General features: G+C 45.5%; 1 protein-coding gene across 1 annotated transcript in view; it reads right to left on the bottom strand.

The window, feature by feature from the left end:
* Nucleotides 1–632: 632 nt before the first annotated feature.
* The window catches only part of LOC133458723 (epiplakin-like), a 65,011-nt gene continuing 48,266 nt past the window's right edge, over nucleotides 633–17,377 (bottom strand). Inside the window, exon 24 of the mRNA XM_061738923.1 lies at nucleotides 633–14,614. Within this exon, the coding sequence (XP_061594907.1) occupies nucleotides 1,841–14,614 (12,774 nt within the window). The 3' untranslated portion in view covers nucleotides 633–1,840. The remainder of the gene's footprint in view (nucleotides 14,615–17,377) is intronic.

The following is a 17,377-nucleotide window of genomic DNA, read 5'->3' as shown; positions in this document are numbered from 1 at the left end:
CCCGGGGGAGGAAACAACATGGATGAACATAAAAAGCTTCACTTACTAACTATATACTATTTTTCTTGCTCATCTAAAACAATTATAAACACATATTTCAAGGTATTTTATTTTATCTTGTGTTTTCTTGTGGTGAAAGGTGAGCGTCTTAGCGCCCTCTATTGGCCAGCCGCCACAAACTTTGTTTTATAGTCTTCACCATATTTTGACTAGTCTAAATATGGTGGCTTTTGATGCAGCCCTGTGAAAATGTAAATATAATGACCCTAATAGTACAAGCTGTATTATGGAAATGCTTCTTGTTCCAAAAAACTCAAACTCAGGCAAACATTATAATATGCAGGAAACTACAGAAGTTCCAAATGTACACAAAAAGCATCTATAACGGGTAAAATATAAATATTTTCAAATATACGGATAAAGAGATATAAACTATACTGTATATTACATCTACTTTTTCTGTCCTAAAATGAAAGGGTGTAATTTAACAGAGGTTATTATTTTCATAACTACAGTATCTCACATGTAACAGTCACATGTGTTTCATCCTGCCTGATATTGGGCATAAAAAGGAAAAGTCAGAAATCCACGAAAGCATAAGAATAAACTTTTATTTTGAGATAGTGAAAAAAAAAATATTTAAAAACTGAAAGCATTAAACAGAAAGAGATCTTTTTTTTTAGAAATTGTTTAGTTTAGAAAATAAAAACCATTCAGCAAGCTTATTCACCAACATTTTACCATTCCCCACCAAAAAAGTACAGTTGGCAGAAAAAAAAAGACAATAAAACACTATTTTACAAAAATCAAACTGTGATGAAAATACCACATTTTCTGAAGTTCTGGAAAAAATATAAGCAAAACAGTGGATATATGATAAGACGGTAATCATTTCTATACCCACTTCAGGAACACCAAGAATTGTAATAAAAAACATTTCAATCCATATACTTGAATGATGCTGCTTGTCATTCTTGTCAGTTGTTAAAAAAAGTTTTCTTCATCCTTAGAATTTGAATAGCAAAATTTTAAATGCAGTAACACCAACGTATGAGCCTGACAGATTAAGAAGAATCTATAACATTATTTTTTATCTGAACACGCAAAGCAGAAATGTTCAATAGAGGGAATGCTCATGATGTCACGATGCGACTTCACAGCGGGTTACAAACACTGGGTGGCAGAAAGACTGAGTGGCAGAAAGACTGAGTGGCAGAAAGACTGAGTGGCAGCGTAAACTTTCAGTTTGAGCAACTGGAAAACATCTAAAATGGGAAAGAGCTGTTGTGCGATCGACTGTACTCATAGATTTAGCAAGAAATCGGAGTTATCGTTTTACAGACTGCGGAAAAATAAGCTTAAGAGAGACGAATGGATCTCTGCAATTCACAGAAACAACTGGATTCCAGACACCGAAACGTGGATTTGTGGTTCCCATTTTGTACCAGGTAATGTTGGATTTTTGGGTAGCTAACGTTAAACGGTCAAATCATAAAGTTCGGTGTCCTCATCACTTTAATTAATACAACAAATCCTGCGTTGAAGGCGGACCAAGCTTCAAAACATTTGTAAGCCTTCAAGCTTTGCTTTGTGTATTTCCCCGGAGTAGAAATTAAGTACATAGAAATATCAGGAAACTGGATTCGTGGCCAAATATTAATGTCCATGGATCACTGGTTATCCCGTCTTCTCCACTAGTTGCAGACATTTTTGCCACTCAGTGCGAGTAAGGGGGCGTGGTCCAGTGTAAGGGGGCGTGGTCCAGTGGGGAAGTGACATCAATGCATACTCTCTATTGAAAAAAGCATCCAGGAACAGAACCTTGTCTTCCTTTTTTTAGTTAGTAGAATGAAGGGAAGCTGCTATAACCGTAGTGCCTAGCTAACGGGGAGCCCATGTCCAGGCTGCTCCGGCGGGAGGATCGTTGGGAGCCGGTCCTGGAGCCGGCAGTGGAACCGGGGGCCGAGCCAATACTGTATGGACTACTGATTCCTCTAGAAGACACCATTGATGCCTGCAGCATTCTGACCCCGGTGTCCTCCTCCATCAGGCAGTTATCCAGAGCCTCTTTGTAAGATATTCTTAGTTTGCTCTTGGGGCATGTCAGGTTCTTTGTGTGGTGGCTGAAGTCTTGGAGCCTCTGCGCTGTTCTCACATCCAGCCAGCCCATTTTGAAAGCATCATCTATGGTTCTTCTGCAGCCCATTTCTGGGTCGTAAAGCCCGCCGGTTGCAACCTGGAACTCCATGAATCTCTGTCCTGCTTCGTATGGCAGCCACATCTCCTTCATGGCCTCGGAAACCGACATCTTCTTCTTGGTTTTGACGTTCTCAAAGCCGATGTAGGTTTTCTGAGCAGGTTTGAGTTTAGTGGCCATGTCCTGACTGATTATGCCCATGCGAGTGGCCTCCTGGGTGCTGACCCTCTGGCCGTTTGTGGGGTTAACAATCCCACCAGTGCAGGCTTGGGCCTCCAGCAACCTCTGGGCAGTGACTCCATCCACTATGCCACGAATTACAGCCTCTGTTATAGATATCTTCTCAACGGTGTCTGTGTCAAAAATGGCACCCACAGGTCCCAGCTCACCCACTGTTTCCGTAGGACTGGACAAAGTGATAGATACACTGGATGCATGTTTGGAGACGTCAGTATAACCATGAGACACACTGCTGGTTGAGCTGCTCTGCCCTGTGACGGTGGTAGTTCTTGTTGTGGTCATCTTGGTGACAGTAGGTGATAAAGATCTTGATTCAACTGTTGATAAGGAGGTGAAGGAAGAAGATGATGACGCTGCAATTGAGGTTTCTGAAGCTCTTAAGGTGGTTGACGTCAGTGAAGATGTTTCCAACGATGCTGATTTTGTTGAAGCTGATGTTGACATCACTGAAGATGTGGGTGAGGTTGCTGAAGGTGATGACACCGATTGATATTTGGTCCTCTCCGTGATGATATCTGCAAACTGAGTGAGGGTGATCTTTCGTGAGCGGTACTGTTCTAGAATTGATTCATCAATGACTTGCCTTTGAAGGAGCTCAGTGGTGTCATACTGCCTTCTAGTTCTTCTGTCCAGGATAACAAGTCTTGTGGAGCCATCTGGTGCAGTGGTAATGATCTCTTCCCACTCACACTCGTGCTCCGACAGCTCCATTAAGGTAGCATAGTCGATATACCCTTTGTCATAGGCTTCACGCACTGTCATTTCTTTGTTAGTCTCCGGATCCACAATTATCACTCTCCTCTTCCGTAGGGTGTTTGTAAGTGTTGGCTCTTGCTTATTCTTCTCAGTGAGAGGCAACAGAAGAAGGTTAGTCTTCTTATCTACGATACAGCGTTTCAAAAGTCCCAGATAAGTTAGGTTTTCCTCTGTATTTGGATCAAAGAAACCTTTAGTATCATCACTCTCATCAATAAGGATCTTGTTCATTTCTTCATCAAAGTAACCTCTTTTGTAGGCTACGTTCACATCAATACGATGGCTGTATTTAGGATCAATGATTCCGCCAGCAGCAATTTGGGCCTCTAGAAGGCGGATACCATGACCTTTCTCCACTAGACCCTTCTCTATTGCCTGGAAGAGGGAGATTATCTTGTCTGTTCCAGGTAGTTCGTAGCCAGTAACAGCCTTCTCTGCTGATAACAGTTTGTCCTTAAACTCTGGCCCAAACAGTCTTTTGTTGTAAGCTTCGTGGACAGTCAGGTAAAGATTATTGACAGGATCAACTATAAAACCTGATGCAGCTTGGGCTTCAAGCAGCTCCAGAGTGGTGCCAGGTCGCAACAGTCCATCTTTCATGGCTTGATAGAATGGCAGAATCTTATTCTTAGCCTCATCATAAATTCCTGCGATGCAAGTGGAACCTTTCAGGTATGAGTGCAGGCGGTCTTCAATGTCTTTGCTTGTCAATTTACCTTCATACAGCTGGTCCACATCAGAACGCTCCAGCAGGTTTGCGTCCACCAGATCCATGACGGACACTTCGTTCCTAAGCCCCTTTATGGATGGTGGCTTTTTTGGTGTGGGCAGAAGCAAGAGACCTGTGCTAGGATCAGATTTACATTTTTTCTGGAGTGACATATATGTAGTTGGTTTTTGGGTATCTGGGTCGAGATAACACTCAGGGGACTGGTTTAGGGCCTGGTATAAGTCCTCATCAATAAGATCCCTATCCATGGCAATGTCTTTAGGTAAGAACACATTGAGGGTAGGGTCCAAAATTCCACCAACAGACTCTTGAGCCTGAAGGACACAGAGAGCAGTATCCTTGTCAATTAATCCCTTTCTCATTGCTTGGCCAGCTGTCATGAGCTTGGAAGTACTTGGGTCTCTATATCCTATAACGGCAGCCTCAGCTGCAAACAGCATTGATTCATCCTCCTTGTCCACTACTCCTTTGGCAGAAGCCTCTTTGACTGTCAGTTTCTGATTAGTCCGAGGGTCTATAATATGACCTGTGGCTGCTTGAGATATTAGAAGCATGTTTGCACTGTCATATGACATAATTTTTTGCTTTTTGGCTTCTGTAAAAGACATCTTCCCTAAAGGTCCAGCTGCCACGCCAGCAATGGATCCTGTTCCCTTTAGAAAGACCTTTGTATCTACAGACACCTCTGCAACAGTTTTCTCACCTTTCAAGAGCTTGTCAAATGTTGTTTTGTCTAGGACACAACATTCCAACAGCTGCTGTGCTGAGACTGGCTTACGGACACCTTCAAACATCAGTTTGGAAGGGTCTTTCCTCTCAGAGACTGGCAGAACCATCAAACCTGTCTTGGCATCTGTTTTGCACCTTTTCTTTAGATCTCCATAGCTGGCATCACGGTCTGTGTCTGGGTCAAGGTAACACTCTGGGTTCTTACTGAGAGCAGAACGGAGCTCTTCATCCAACAGCTTGTGTTTTATTGCGATGTCTTTAGGGAGGAAAACACTGAGGTTTGGATCTAGAATACCCCCTGCAGACTCCTGGGCCTGTAGCAAACGTAGTCCAGTCTTCTTGTCAACAAGTCCCTTCTTCATTGCCTCAAACACTGAAAGAGGCTGGGCGGTGTGAGGATCCTGGTAGCCCACAGCAGCAGCTTCTGCTGCTAAGAGTTTATCTCGAACAGAATTGTCCACAACTCCTGCTGCACATGCTTCCTCTACTGTCAGTTTTTTATTGGTCTTGGGATCGATGATGTGACCAGTGGCAGCTTGAGCTTCCAGCAGCAAGTCTGCACTGTCAGGAGAAATCATCTTCTTTTTCTTTGCCTCTGACAATGACAGTTTTCCTAAAGGTCCAACTTCTACACCAGCAATTGATCCAGTACCCTTTAGAGGAATCTTGTTATCTTTAGACACCTCTGCAACAGTTTTCTTCCCTTTCAAGAGCTTGTCAAATGTTGGTTTGTCAAGGACACCACAATCCAACAGCTGCTGTGCTGAGACTGGCTTACGGACACCTTCAAACATCAGTTTGGAAGGGTCTTTCCTCTCAGAGACTGGCAGAAGGTTCAAACCTGTCTTGGCATCTATTTTGCACCTTTTCTTTAGATTTCCATAGCTGGCATCACAGTCTGTGTCTGGGTCAAGGTAACACTCTGGGTTCTTACTGAGAGCAGAACGGAGCTCTTCATCCAGCAGCTTGCGTTTTATTGCGGTGTCTTTAGGGAGGAACACACTGAGGTTTGGATCTAGAATACCCCCTGCAGACTCCTGGGCCTGTAGCAAACGTAGTCCAGTCTTCTTGTCAACAAGTCCCTTCTTCATTGCCTCAAACAGTGAAAGAGGCTGGGCGGTGTGAGGATCCTGGTAGCCCACAGCAGCAGCTTCTGCTGCTAAGAGTTTATCTCGATCAGAATTGTCCACAACTCCCGCTGCACATGCTTCCTCCACTGTCAGTTTCTGATTAGTCCGAGGGTCTATAATATGACCTGTGGCTGCTTGAGATATTAGAAGCATGTCTGCACTGTCAGATGACAACATTTTCTGCTTTTTGGCTTCTGTAAAAGACATCTTCCCTAAAGGTCCAGCTGCCACACCAGCAATGGATCCTGTTCCCTTTAGGAAGACCTTTGTATCTACAGACACCTCTGCAACAGTTTTCTCACCTTTCAAGAGCTTGTCAAATGTTGGTTTGTCGAGGACATCACATTCCAACAGCTGCTGTGCTGAGACTGGCTTACGGACACCATCAAACATCAGTTTGGAAGGGTCTTTCCTCTCAGAGACTGGCAGAAGCATCAAACCTGTCTTGGCATCTGTTTTGCACCTTTTCTTTAGATCTCCATAGCTGGCATCACGGTCTGTGTCTGGGTCAAGGTAACACTTTGGGTTCTTACTGAGAGCAGAATGGAGCTCTTCATCCAATAGGTTGCGTTTTATTGCGGTGTCTTTAGGGAGGAACACACTGAGGTTTGGATCTAGAATACCCCCTGCAGACTCCTGGGCCTGTAGCAAACGTAGTCCAGTCTTCTTGTCAACAAGTCCCTTCTTCATTGCCTCAAACACTGAAAGACGCTGGGCGGTGTGAGGATCCTGGTAGCCCACAGCAGCAGCTTCTGCTGCTAAGAGTTTATCTCGAACAGAATTGTCCACAACTCCCGCTGCACATGCTTCCTCTACCGTCAGTTTCTTATTGGTCTTGGGATCGATGATGTGACCAGTGGCAGCTTGAGCTTGAAGCAGCAAGTCTGCACTGTCAGGAGAAATCATCTTCTTTTTCTTTGCCTCTGACAATGACAGTTTTCCTAAAGGTCCAACTTCTACACCAGCAATTGTTCCAGTCCCCTTTAGAGGGATTTTTTTATCCTCAGACACCTGTGCAACCGTTTTCTCACCTTTCAAGAGCTTGTCAAACGTTGGTTTGTCGAGGACACCACAATCCAACAGCTGCTGTGCTGAGACTGGCTTACGGACACCTTCAAACATCAGTTTGGAAGGGTCTTTCCTCTCAGAGACTGGCAGAAGCATCAAACCTGTCTTGGCATCTGTTTTGCACCTTTTCTTTAGATCTCCATAGCTGGCATCCCGGTCTGTGTCTGGGTCAAGGTAACACTCTGGGTTCTTACTGAGAGCAGAATGGAGCTCTTCATCCAACAACTTGCGTTTTATTGCGGTGTCTTTAGGGAGGAACACACTGAGGTTTGGATCTAGAATACCCCCTGCAGACTCCTGGGCCTGTAGCAAACGTAGTCCAGTCTTCTTGTCAACAAGTCCCTTCTTCATTGCCTCAAACACTGAAAGAGGCTGGGCAGTGTGAGGATCCTGGTAGCCCACAGCAGCAGCTTCTGCTGCTAAGAGTTTATCTCGATCTGACTTGTCCACAACTCCCGCTGCACATGCTTCCCTTACTGTCAGTTTTTTATTGGTCTTGGGATCGATGATGTGACCAGTGGCAGCTTGAGCTTCCAGCAGCAAGTCTGCACTGTCAGGAGAAATACTCTTCTTTTTCTTTGCCTCTGACAATGACAGTTTTCCTAATGGTCCAACTTCTACACCAGCAATTGATCCAGTCCCCTTTAGAGGAATCTTGTTATCTTTAGACACCTCTGCAACAGTTTTCTTCCCTTTCAAGAGCTTGTCAAATGTTGGTTTGTCGAGGACACCACATTCCAACAGCTGCTGTGCTGAGACTGGCTTACGGACACCTTCAAACATCAGTTTGGAAGGGTCTTTCCTCTCAGAGACTGGCAGAAGCATCAAACCTGTCTTGGCATCTGTTTTGCAGCTTTTCTTTAGATCTCCATAGCTGGCATCACGGTCTGTGTCTGGGTCGAGGTAACACTCTGGGTTCTTACTGAGAGCAGAACGGAGCTCTCCATCCAACAGCTTGCGTTTTATTGCAGTGTCTTTAGGGAGGAACACACTGAGGTTTGGATCTAGAATACCCCCTGCAGACTCCTGGGCCTGTAGCAAACGTAGTCCAGTCTTCTTGTCAACAAGTCCCTTCTTCATTGCCTCAAACACTGAAAGAGGCTGGGCGGTGTGAGGATCCTGGTAGCCCACAGCAGCAGCTTCTGCTGCTAAGAGTTTATCTCGATCTGAATTGTCCACAACTCCCGCTGCACATGCTTCCTCTACGGTCAGTTTTTTATTGGTCTTGGGATCGATGATGTGACCAGTGGCAGCTTGAGCTTGAAGCAACAAGTCTGAACTTTCAGGAGAAATCATCTTCTTTTTCTTTGCCTCTGACAATGACAGTTTTCCTAATGGTCCAACTTCTACACCAGCAATTGATCCAGTCCCCTTTAGAGCAATCTTTTTATCTTTAGACACCTCTGCAACAGTTTTCTCACTTTTCAAGAGCTTGTCAAATGTTGGTTTGTCGAGGACACCACAATCCAACAGCTGCTGTGCTGAGACTGGCTTACGGACACCATCAAACATCAGTTTGGAAGGGTCTTTCCTCTCAGAGACTGGCAGAAGCATCAAACCTGTCTTGGCATCTGTTTTGCACCTTTTCTTTAGATCTCCATAGCTGGCATCACGGTCTGTGTCTGGGTCAAGGTAACATTCTGGATTCTTACTGAGAGCAGAACGGAACTCTTCATCCAACAGCTTGCGTTTTATTGCAGTGTCTTTAGGGAGGAACACACTGAGGTTTGGATCTAGAATACCCCCTGCAGACTCCTGGGCCTGTAGCAAACGTAGTCCAGTCTTCTTGTCAACTAGTCCCTTATTCATTGCCTCAAACACTGAAAGACGCTGGGCGGTGTGAGGATCCTGGTAGCCCACAGCAGCAGCTTCTGCTGCTAAGAGTTTATCTCGAACAGAATTGTCCACAACTCCCGCTGCACATGCTTCCTCTACCGTCAGTTTCTTATTGGTCTTGGGATCGATGATGTGACCAGTGGCAGCTTGAGCTTCCAGCAGCAAGTCTGCACTGTCAGGAGAAATACTCTTCTTTTTCTTTGCCTCTGACAATGACAGTTTTCCTAATGGTCCAACTTCTACACCAGCAATTGATCCAGTCCCCTTTAGAGGGATTTTTTTATCCTCAGACACCTGTGCAACCGTTTTCTCACCTTTCAAGAGCTTGTCAAACGTTGGTTTGTCGAGGACACCACATTCCAACAGCTGCTGTGCTGAGACTGGCTTACGGACACCTTCAAACATCAGTTTGGAAGGGTCTTTCCTCTCAGAGACTGGCAGAACCATCAAACCTGTCTTGGCATCTATTTTGCACCTTTTCTTTAGATCTCCATAGCTGGCATCACGGTCTGTGTCTGGGTCAAGGTAACACTCTGGGTTCTTACTGAGAGCAGAACGGAGCTCTTCATCCAACAGCTTGCGTTTTATTGCAGTGTCTTTAGGGAGGAACACACTGAGGTTTGGATCTAGAATACCCCCTGCAGACTCCTGGGCCTGTAGCAAACGTAGTCCAGTCTTCTTGTCAACTAGTCCCTTCTTCATTGCCTCAAACACTGAAAGAGGCTGGGCGGTGTGAGGATCCTGGTAGCCCACAGCAGCAGCTTCTGCTGCTAAGAGTTTATCTCGATCTGAATTGTCCACAACTCCCGCTGCACATGCTTCCTCTACTGTCAGTTTTTTATTGGTCTTGGGATCGATGATGTGACCAGTGGCAGCTTGAGCTTCCAGCAGCAAGTCTGCACTGTCAGGAGAAATCATCGTCTTTTTCTTTGCCTCTGATAATGACAGTTTTCCTAAAGGTCCAACTTCTACACCAGCAATTGATCCAGTCCCCTTTAGAGGGATCTTTGTATCTACAGACACCTCTGCAACAGTTTTCTCACCTTTCAAGAGCTTGTCAAATGTTGGTTTGTCGAGGACACCACATTCCAACAGCTGCTGTGCTGAGACTGGCTTACGGACACCTTCAAACATCAGTTTGGAAGGGTCTTTCCTCTCAGAAACTGGCAGAAGCATCAAACCTGTCTTGGCATCTGTTTTGCACCTTTTATTTAGATCTCCATAGCTGGCATCACGGTCTGTTTCTGGGTCAAAGTAACACTCTGGGTTCTTACTGAGAGCAGAATGGAGCTCTTCATCCAACAGCTTCCGTTTTATTGCAGTGTCTTTAGGGAGGAACACACTGAGGTTTGGATCTAGAATACCCCCTGCAGACTCCTGGGCCTGTAGCAAACGTAGTCCAGTCTTCTTGTCAACAAGTCCCTTCTTCATTGCCTCAAACACTGAAAGAGGCTGGGCGGTGTGAGGATCCTGGTAGCCCACAGCAGCAGCTTCTGCTGCTAAGAGTTTATCTCGATCTGAATTGTCCACAACTCCCGCTGCACATGCTTCCTCTACTGTCAGTTTTTTATTGGTCTTGGGATCGATGATGTGACCAGTGGCAGCCTGAGCTTGAAGCAGCAAGTCTGCACTGTCAGGAGAAATCATCTTCTTTTTCTTTGCCTCTGACAATGACAGTTTTCCTAATTGTCCAACTTCTACACCAGCAATTGATCCAGTCCCCTTTAGAGGGATCTTTTTATCCTCAGACACCTCTGCAACAGTTTTCTCACCTTTCAAGAGCTTGTCAAACGTTGGCTTGTCGAGGACACCACATTCCAACAGCTGCTGTGCTGAGACTGGCTTACGGACACCTTCAAACATCAGTTTGGAAGGGTCTTTCCTCTCAGAGACTGGCAGAAGCATCAAACCTGTCTTGGCATCTGTTTTGCAGCTTTTCTTTAGATCTCCATAGCTGGCATCACGGTCTGTGTCTGGGTCAAGGTAACACTCTGGGTTCTTACTGAGAGCAGAACGGAGCTCTTCATCCAACAGCTTGCGTTTTATTGCAGTGTCTTTAGGGAGGAACACACTGAGGTTTGGATCTAGAATACCCCCTGCAGACTCCTGGGCCTGTAGAAAACGTAGTCCAGTCTTTTTGTCAACTAGTCCCTTCTTCATTGCCTCAAACACTGAAAGAGGCTGGGCAGTGTGAGGATCCTGGTAGCCCACAGCAGCAGCTTCTGCTGCTAAGAGTTTATCTCGATCTGAATTGTCCACAACTCCCGCTGCACATGCTTCCTCTACTGTCAGTTTTTTATTGGTCTTGGGATCGATGATGTGACCAGTGGCAGCTTGAGCTTGAAGCAGCAAGTCTGCACTGTCAGGAGAAATCATCTTCTTTTTCTTTGCCTCTGACAATGACAGTTTTCCTAATGGTCCAACTTCTACACCAGCAATTGATCCAGTCCCCTTTAGAGGGATCTTTTTATCTACAGACACCTCAGCAACAGTTTTCTCACCTTTCAAGAGCTTGTCAAATGTTGGTTTGTCGAGGACACCACATTCCAACAGCTGCTGGGCTGAGACTGGCTTACGGACACCTTCAAACATCAGTTTGGAAGGGTCTTTCCTCTCAGAGACTGGCAGAAGCATCAAACCTGTCTTGGCATCTATTTTGCACCCTTTCTTTAGATCTCCATAGCTGGCATCACGGTCTGTGTCTGGGTCAAGGTAACACTCTGGGTTCTTACTGAGAGCAGAACGGAGCTCTTCGTCCAATAGGTTGCGTTTTATTGCGGTGTCTTTAGGGAGGAACACACTGAGGTTTGGATCTAGAATACCCCCTGCAGACTCCTGGGCCTGCAGCAAACGTAGTCCAGTCTTTTTGTCAACTAGTCCCTTCTTCATTGCCTCAAACACTGAAAGAGGCTGGGCGGTGTGAGGATCCTGGTAGCCCACAGCAGCAGTTTCTGCTGCTAAGAGTTTATCTCGATCTGAATTGTCCACAACTCCCGCTGCACATGCTTCCTCTACTGTCAGTTTTTTATTGGTTTTGGGATCGATGATGTGACCAGTGGCAGCTTGAGCTTGAAGCAGCAAGTCTGCACTTTCAGGATGAATCATCTTATTTTTCTTTGCCTCTGACAATGACAGTTTTCCTAAAGGTCCAACTTCTACACCCGCAATTGATCCCGTCCCCTTTAAGGGGATCTTTTTATCCTCAGACACCTCAGCAACAGTTTTCTCACCTTTCAAGAGCTTGTCCAATGTTGGTTTGTCGAGGACACCACATTCCAACAGCTGCTGGGCTGAGACTGGCTTACGGACACCTTCAAACATCAGTTTGGAAGGGTCTTTTCTCTCAGAGACTGGCAGAAGGTTCAAACCTGTCTTGGCATCTATTTTGCACCTTTTCTTTAGATCTCCATAGCTGGCATCACGGTCTGTGTCTGGGTCAAGGTAACACTCTGGATTCTTACTGAGAGCAGAACGGAGCTCTTCATCCAACAGCTTGCGTTTTATTGCAGTGTCTTTAGGGAGGAACACACTGAGGTTTGGATCTAGAATACCCCCTGCAGACTCCTGGGCCTGTAGCAAACGTAGTCCAGTCTTCTTGTCAACTAGTCCCTTCTTCATTGCCTCAAACACTGAAAGAGGCTGGGCGGTGTGAGGATCCTGGTAGCCCACAGCAGCAGCTTCTGCTGCTAAGAGTTTATCTCGATCAGAATTGTCCACAACTCCCGCTGCACATGCTTCCTTTACTGTCAGTTTTTTATTGGTTTTGGGATCGATGATGTGACCAGTGGCAGCTTGAGCTTCCAGCAGCAAGTCTGCACTGTCAGGAGAAATCATCTTCTTTTCCTTTGCCTCTGATAATGACAGTTTTCCTAATGGTCCAACTTCTACACCAGCAATTGATCCAGTCCCCTTTAGTGGGATCTTTTTATCCTCAGACACTTCTGCAACAGTTTTGCTCCCTTTCATTAGTTGGTTAAATGTTGGTTTGTCCAGGACCCCACAATCAAGCAGTTGCTTTGCCGTGACCGTTTTACGAACACCATCAAATATCAGTTGAGAAGGGTCTTTCCTCTCAGAGACTGGTAGAAGTAGCAGACCTGTATGAGGTTCTATTTTGCATCTCTCCTTTAAAGCATCATAACTGAGATTGTGCTCTGTTTCTGGGTCAATATAGCATTCAGGACTCAGTTTTAGAGCAGAACAAAGTTCTTCATCTATAAGCTTGCGCTCAATAGCTGTGTCTTGAGGTAAAAACACACTGAGATTTGGATCCAGAATTCCACCCACTGACATTTGGGCCTGCAGTAGGCGTATGCCACTGTTTTCATCAATTAGTCCTTTCTTCATGGCCACAAAAACTGATACAGGTTTTGCTGTGTTAGGACATTTATACCCTATAGCAGCAGCTTCAGCTCCCAATAATCTGTCTCGATCACTGTTGTCCACAACACCTCTTGCACATGCCTCCTCTACTGTCAGCTTTTTATTGCCTTTGGGGTCAATGATATGGCCTGTAGCAGCCTGGGCTTCTAGTAGCATATCTGCACTTTCATCAGGGATTAGCATTTGATTTTTGGCTTCAGACAAAGACATTTTTCCTCGACTACCTGCTATGACACCAGCAATAGGTCCCGTGCCCTTAAGACTGACATTTTTGTCTTCAGACACCTCTGGGACTGTTTTGTTCCCCTTTTCTAGGTCTTTAAATGTTGGCTTTTCCAGGACACCACAGTCAAGCAGCTGCTTGGCAGTGACAGGCTTCCGGACACCGTCAAAGACAATTTTTGAAGGATCGATTCTCTCAGGGATAGGAAGAAGTAGAAGGCCTGTGCGTGGATCTATCTTGCACCTTCTTTTCATTGACGTATAGGTTACACCCTCCTCATTTTCAGGGTCCAGGTAGAGCGGAGGCCGCTGATTCAAAGCATGGCAGGTATCCTTATCAATGAGTTCACGCTCAATGGCTGTGTCTCTGGGAAGGAACACACTGAGTACGGGATCTAGAACCCCCCCTACGGACTCCTGAGCTTGTAGGAGACGCAGTGTTGTGGTCTTGTCGGTCAATCCCTTTTCCATGGCCTGAAACACTGACAGTGGTTTGCTTCCACCAGGTTCACTGTATCCCACAGCTGCAGCCTCTGCTGCTAGCAGCCTGTCTCTGTCCTCGTCATCAACAACACCTTGACTGCAAGCCTCTTCAACTGTTAGCTTCTGATTAGTCCTTGGGTCAATGATGTGACCTGTAGCAGCTTGTGCATCCAATAGCAAGTCAACGCTATCCGGTGGGAGGAGATTATCTCTCTTGGCCTCAGTGAAGGTGATTTTGCAAAGGGGTCCTTCGCTGGACCCAGAACCTTTTGGTCCCTCAATCACCACCCCGGCTATCGGACCTGTCCCTTTTAGAATGACTTTCTTGTCAGCAGAAACCTCAGGAATGGTTTTATGTCCTTTTACAAGTTGGGTAAATGTTGGTTTGTCCAAAACTCCACAGTCAAGTAACTGGTTTGCTGTGACTGGTTTTCGTACTCCATCGAAAACCACGTCAACCTCCACTTCCACTCTACTTTTATACGTTTCCTCAAGCTCTTTATGTTGCAGCACAAGCTTGTCTAACTCACTTTTCAAGGATTTTCTTTCCATCTCCATCCTCTCCTTGTCCGTGTCGTACTCCCTGATGAGGCTCTGTTTACCATTGCATTGGTCCTGCCAGTAATTTAAATCCCTCTTAATTTTCTCATTCTCCTCTTGAAGAAGTGCCTTATTGCGAAGCTCAGACTCAAGAGACGACTTAACGACACTGAGATCTTCCTCTATTCTTTGATTGTGATCTTTGTCCTTTTCCAATCGCTGCAATTTTAGCAACAAATCATCTCTCTCACTTAGTGTTTCGCTGTACTGCGATTGAATGGATTCCATCATGGTTCTTGTCTGGAAAATAAATGGAAAACAGAGCAGAGTCAAAAGATTAGTAAACTCAGAAATGCACAGGTAATTTTACAGCATTGCACACACATATGCTATACATTTTAAATCACAGTAAAATATATGAATAAATCACTGACAGTGTAGATTCACAAGGAAGAGGACACACATACTTGCTCTTAAGCTGTTTTTCTGCTTAAAATCAAAAAGAGGCTCCATTATTTTTTTGTATACAGCAAATGATCAGCGATAAACTGATTTGACACATTTGGAACAATTCTGCTGTAATTTAATTCTGTACTGAAACAAGTTTTAAATCATTTTAAATTTGAAAAATAAAGTCACAATGTCATACAGTCTTAGAGGGAAAAACTTGAAAGTCTGTGTGCAGTCTGCCAAAATCTTGATTTAACTAAAATAGTTCTGGAAAAAGGAAATCAATTCTGCTCATTCTCTTCAGAACAGCAAAAAGAACAAACATGCTCTGGTAAGATTGGGGAGAAAAAAAAAGATTTGGTTTTACAGTAGAATCTAAAGGAGACATTTGAACCTTTTCTGGACTTGAAAGCATTTAAGTAGATGTCTGACTTCAGTACCAACTTAAAAACTCTCATAACTCTATCTAGAAATGTGTTAAGTGAACTACCGTGAAACACGGTAGAAAAAAATCGCTCAAATGAACAGGTGTTTATTTGGGACCTGCGTTTATTAATTGTGCGTCTCCATTCAACCCAAATCTTAACAGTCGATGATAATGAAACTGTTGCAGACCAGAGAACTGGTGATGTCGACGGTGGGGATCACTCTGAGTAAAAGAAACAAAGGCAGAGAAACGAGCAACTGTAAAGGAATACTGTGGGACGAGGAGATCGGGAGGCAGAGAGGAACGGTGTCGGCAGGGGATTCACATGCATCTTAATTCAAACACATACAGGAAGTATGTGTTCAAATCAGAGTTTTCAGATGGGATGCATCTACAGGTGATCTACAGGTGATCTACAGGTGCTTCAGCATGCAAGCAAACACTCATCTACACTCCCTGCTACGTGAATTTTCCAAGTAGGGACTGTGATTTGGAAAGAGACGACCAGTCCAGGACCTTCATGTACCTCTGTGACCTGTTGAGCTGAGAGACCTGGATGAGACCTGGTTGAGCTGAGACCTGGTCGAGACCTGGTCGAGACCTGGTCGAGACCTGGTCGAGACCTGGTCGAGACCTGGTCGAGACCTGGTCGAGACCTGGTCGAGACCTGGTCGAGACCTGGTCCTATAAAGAGCCTTGAGTTCCTGAGCTTTGCTTCTTTGAGTTGGCTCTGCTCCTGCAGAAGCTGCTGCTTCAGGGTTTTCAGCTCGGTGCTCAGGTGAGCGATGTTCTCCGTACAGGTCTGGTTGTGTCTGGAGCTCTTTCTCCAGCTCTAGCTGGGAGGGAATTACTGAAAACCGTGCACTTGGTGACAAGTTTTTGATATTTGGCATGGTGTTAGTTATGGACATAAGGTTTTCAAAAACCACTGCAAACAAATTGGGACGGCCCCCTAGTGGCCGGTTTGCAGAAAAATCAAAATGAATCAATAAGCGAGGCGATAGAGGCGGCGTTGTAGGAGTTAGTGAGTTTAAATACGTACAGCTGATGTTTAGTGTGTTATTTTAATAAAATCCTATTATTTCACTGTGACTTAGTTCTGAGGCTCTGTTCATCTTCAGCCTGAATGAACGAACGAACGAACGGACGGACGGACGGACGGACGAATGAAGCCACTGTTCTCACCCAATGAGATTATTGACACTACAGCGATAGTGACCAGTCCAATAAACAGAAAATGACATTCCTTGGGGGTGAAAATATGGATCTAGAGCCCTATATAATCTTTCTATGTGACTTAATTGATGACTTGCATTTATATAGCGCCCTTCAAGGCACCCAGAGCGCTTTACAGAGATCATTATTAATTCATACACATCCTCACTGGTGGTGGTAGCTACGTTTGTAGCCACAGCTGCCCTGGGGCAGACTGACGGAAGCGTGGCTGCCATATCGCGCCTAACGGCCCCTCCGACCACCACCAACATTCATACACATTCACACGGGGCAAGGTGGGTAAGGTGTCTTGCCCAAGGACACTACGACAGCAAACTGGGACAGAGCGGGATTTGAACCTCCGACCTTCCGATCATTGGACGACCCGCTCTGCCACCTGAGCTACTGCCGCCCCATAATTCTAGAGATATGGAGTTTTTTGAGCAAAAAATGACCTTAAAAATTTAATTTGACCTTCAACATGACCTTGGAATAGGATATTTATCTCAGAATTGAATTCGTAGCACCAAAAAAGTAGAAACAGTGACGATATACAACAATCTAGGACTAAGAGAAGCTGAGATTTGACCTTTGGTCTTTTCGGCGGGAGACATTTTGAATGTTCTGCAAACCGGCCACTAGGGGGCGTCACCAAACCGGCCACTAGGAGTCACCAAACCGGCCACTAGGGGGCGTCACCAAACCGGCCACTAGGGGGCGACACCAAACCGGCCACTAGGGGGCGTCACCAAACCGGCCACTAGGGGGCGTCACCAAACCGGCCACTAGGAGTCACCAAACCGGCCACTAGGGGGCGTCACCAAACCGGCCACTAGGAGTCACCAAACCGGCCACTAGGGGGCGTCACCAAACCGGCCACTAGGAGTCACCAAACCGGCCACTAGGGGGCGTCACCAAACCGGCCACTAGGGGGCGTCACCAAACCGGCCACTAGGAGTCACCAAACCGGC

Source organism: Cololabis saira, chromosome 13 (genome assembly GCF_033807715.1).
Source record: "Cololabis saira isolate AMF1-May2022 chromosome 13, fColSai1.1, whole genome shotgun sequence".
NCBI lineage: Eukaryota > Metazoa > Chordata > Actinopteri > Beloniformes > Belonidae > Cololabis > Cololabis saira.
The sequence above is the reverse complement of the archived record's forward strand: the minus strand, read 5'-3'. Positions and strand labels throughout refer to the sequence as shown.